The sequence below is a fragment of the Merops nubicus genome, unplaced genomic scaffold (assembly GCF_000691845.1).
Source record: "Merops nubicus isolate BGI_N331 unplaced genomic scaffold, ASM69184v1 scaffold43462, whole genome shotgun sequence".
NCBI classification, from domain to species: Eukaryota; Metazoa; Chordata; class Aves; order Coraciiformes; family Meropidae; genus Merops; species Merops nubicus.
Genome location: NW_008593650.1, coordinates 1 through 1,823, shown reverse-complemented (window position 1 = coordinate 1,823; position 1,823 = coordinate 1). Strand labels below are relative to the sequence as shown.

The window sequence follows — 1,823 nt, the reverse complement described above, 5'->3', positions numbered from 1 at the left end:
CTGCCCTTCAGCTTGTCTCTGAGCCTGCCGAAGGGGGAGCGGGGCTTGTCCTTCGCTGACAGGTCGAACATGCTGGCTGTCATGTTGCTCCTCATGAACTGGATATCCACCTCGATCTCCCCCCTCTCCTTCTCCTTTTTCCCTGGTTTGGAGCGAAGCTTGTACCACCTGCAGACACAGGGAGATTTCTTTTACAAAGCAGTTCTTGAGAGGCACGGGTAAGTCAGAATGGCAGAGGGTGTGCATGTTTTTAAAGACCAAATAAGCCTACAGTGCCAAAAAAAAGTGCCTTTAATCTTCCAACGACGTCATAATCATACGGCCTCAAGTGCCAAGGAAAACATTTCTTATCATAAGTAGAAAGCTATTAGTCAAATTTGTTTTAAAACCCAGACCTGGAAGGGTTAAGAAAAAGAAGAAACGATGAAATTCCTGTATTTCAGCTCAGCCACTTTCATCTTTCCTTTTATCTGTCAGGGGCTGGGACTGTGAAGCGGGTGTGAAAGAAGCAGCCTCAGAGCTGACACTGGCACCAATGACCTCCCACAGCCCCACGCCCTCATGCCTTTCATTCCAGCTCCCTTCCAGCCCCTATCTTAATGCTTGTTAAGCTGAGGAACCTCTAATCAGCACTCGGAGCCTGGGCCAAGCCTCACGGCCCGCCTGGGGATCTCCACTCACCTCCTGAGCTGCCACAGGAGCACACCAGGAGGGACACTCCCGACAGACAGAACCTTGTCCCTGCCCCAGACACAGCTCCACCGCAGCACGCGGGCGCTCAGGGGCTCCTGAACTGCAACCCCCATCTCCACGCTGCTGCCTCCACTCCCTCACAGTCAAACCACACTAGGGCCAGCAAAGAAAATCATCAGCACTGTGCACTGAATTTTTCCTGTCTGTTGCTGGAGCTGCAGACCTCCCAGGTGAGCAGAACCGCAGGGAAAGGCCACTGGAGAACACCGGCTTCTTCCTCCTCCCCAGCTGGGGTGAAGGATAAAGAGAACAGAAGGCACAAACCTCTCCATCGAACCTGGAAGGTGCACTGGGAGCCATGAAAGGCAGCAGGAGAAGGCAATTTGTGTCAAGGACATGCAAAACTAACGAGCATCTGCCGAAGGGGGTGTTGGAGGGAAACGATGGTGCGAGCTAAAGCCAGCAGCACCAGGGCAGGGCTGTGAGGAGATGCTGGGTTCTGTCAGGGCCCCACAGGGGCAGCACCAAGGGCAGTGTGAATCTTTTCCCTTTAACACCATCTGGCACGGGGTACTTTTGTTCCAAATCACCTGTTTTCTGTGCCCATGAGGTGCCACCACGGCCCACCCCACACAAACAACAGTAAAGAATGTGCTGACACCCCCTCCAAAGGACAGAACACAAGATCTTACTCCTGGTATTTCTTATGTCAGTGTGCACCTGTCCATCAACACTGGGGGCTGGACTGGATGACCTCTAAAGATCCCTTTCAGCCAGAACACTCTGTGATTCTGTGAAGACACATTTACTGCAGTTATTTTCCAAATAAAACCAGCTCTGCACAGGGACACGTCACCAGGGCAGCTAAGCGGTGACAAAAGAAACGAGTTTCAGACAGCAAGCTGAGGGCAGGGAGGTCACACTGACAATTGGAAATATCACAATTTTTCCCAGGAGCATCAAAGCTGGGTTGGTGTTTTTTTTTTTCCTGCCTCTGTTTTCCTCTGGCCCAGACAGAAAGAGGCCAGCCCAGAGGCCCCGGGGCACGGGCCGGCTGCGGGCTCCTCACGCTGCGCAGCGTAAACACCCCAGAGCCTGACACAGCCCCAGTGACACAACCCAACAACCGC

The 1,823-nt window shown here is 53.0% G+C and overlaps 1 protein-coding gene across 1 annotated transcript in view; it reads right to left on the bottom strand.

Annotated features, from left to right (window-relative positions):
* LOC103768359 (rab11 family-interacting protein 1-like) overlaps positions 1-806 on the bottom strand; it is a gene marked incomplete at its 3' end in the record, with an annotated part of 2,266 nt that extends 1,460 nt beyond the window's left edge. Inside the window, exons 1-2 of the mRNA XM_008935499.1 lie at positions 682-806; positions 25-168 (exon numbers count right to left, since the gene is read on the bottom strand). Coding sequence (XP_008933747.1) covers positions 25-168; positions 682-806 — 269 coding nt within the window. The remainder of the gene's footprint in view (positions 1-24; positions 169-681) is intronic.
* Between the last annotated feature and the right edge of the window lie 1,017 nt (positions 807-1,823).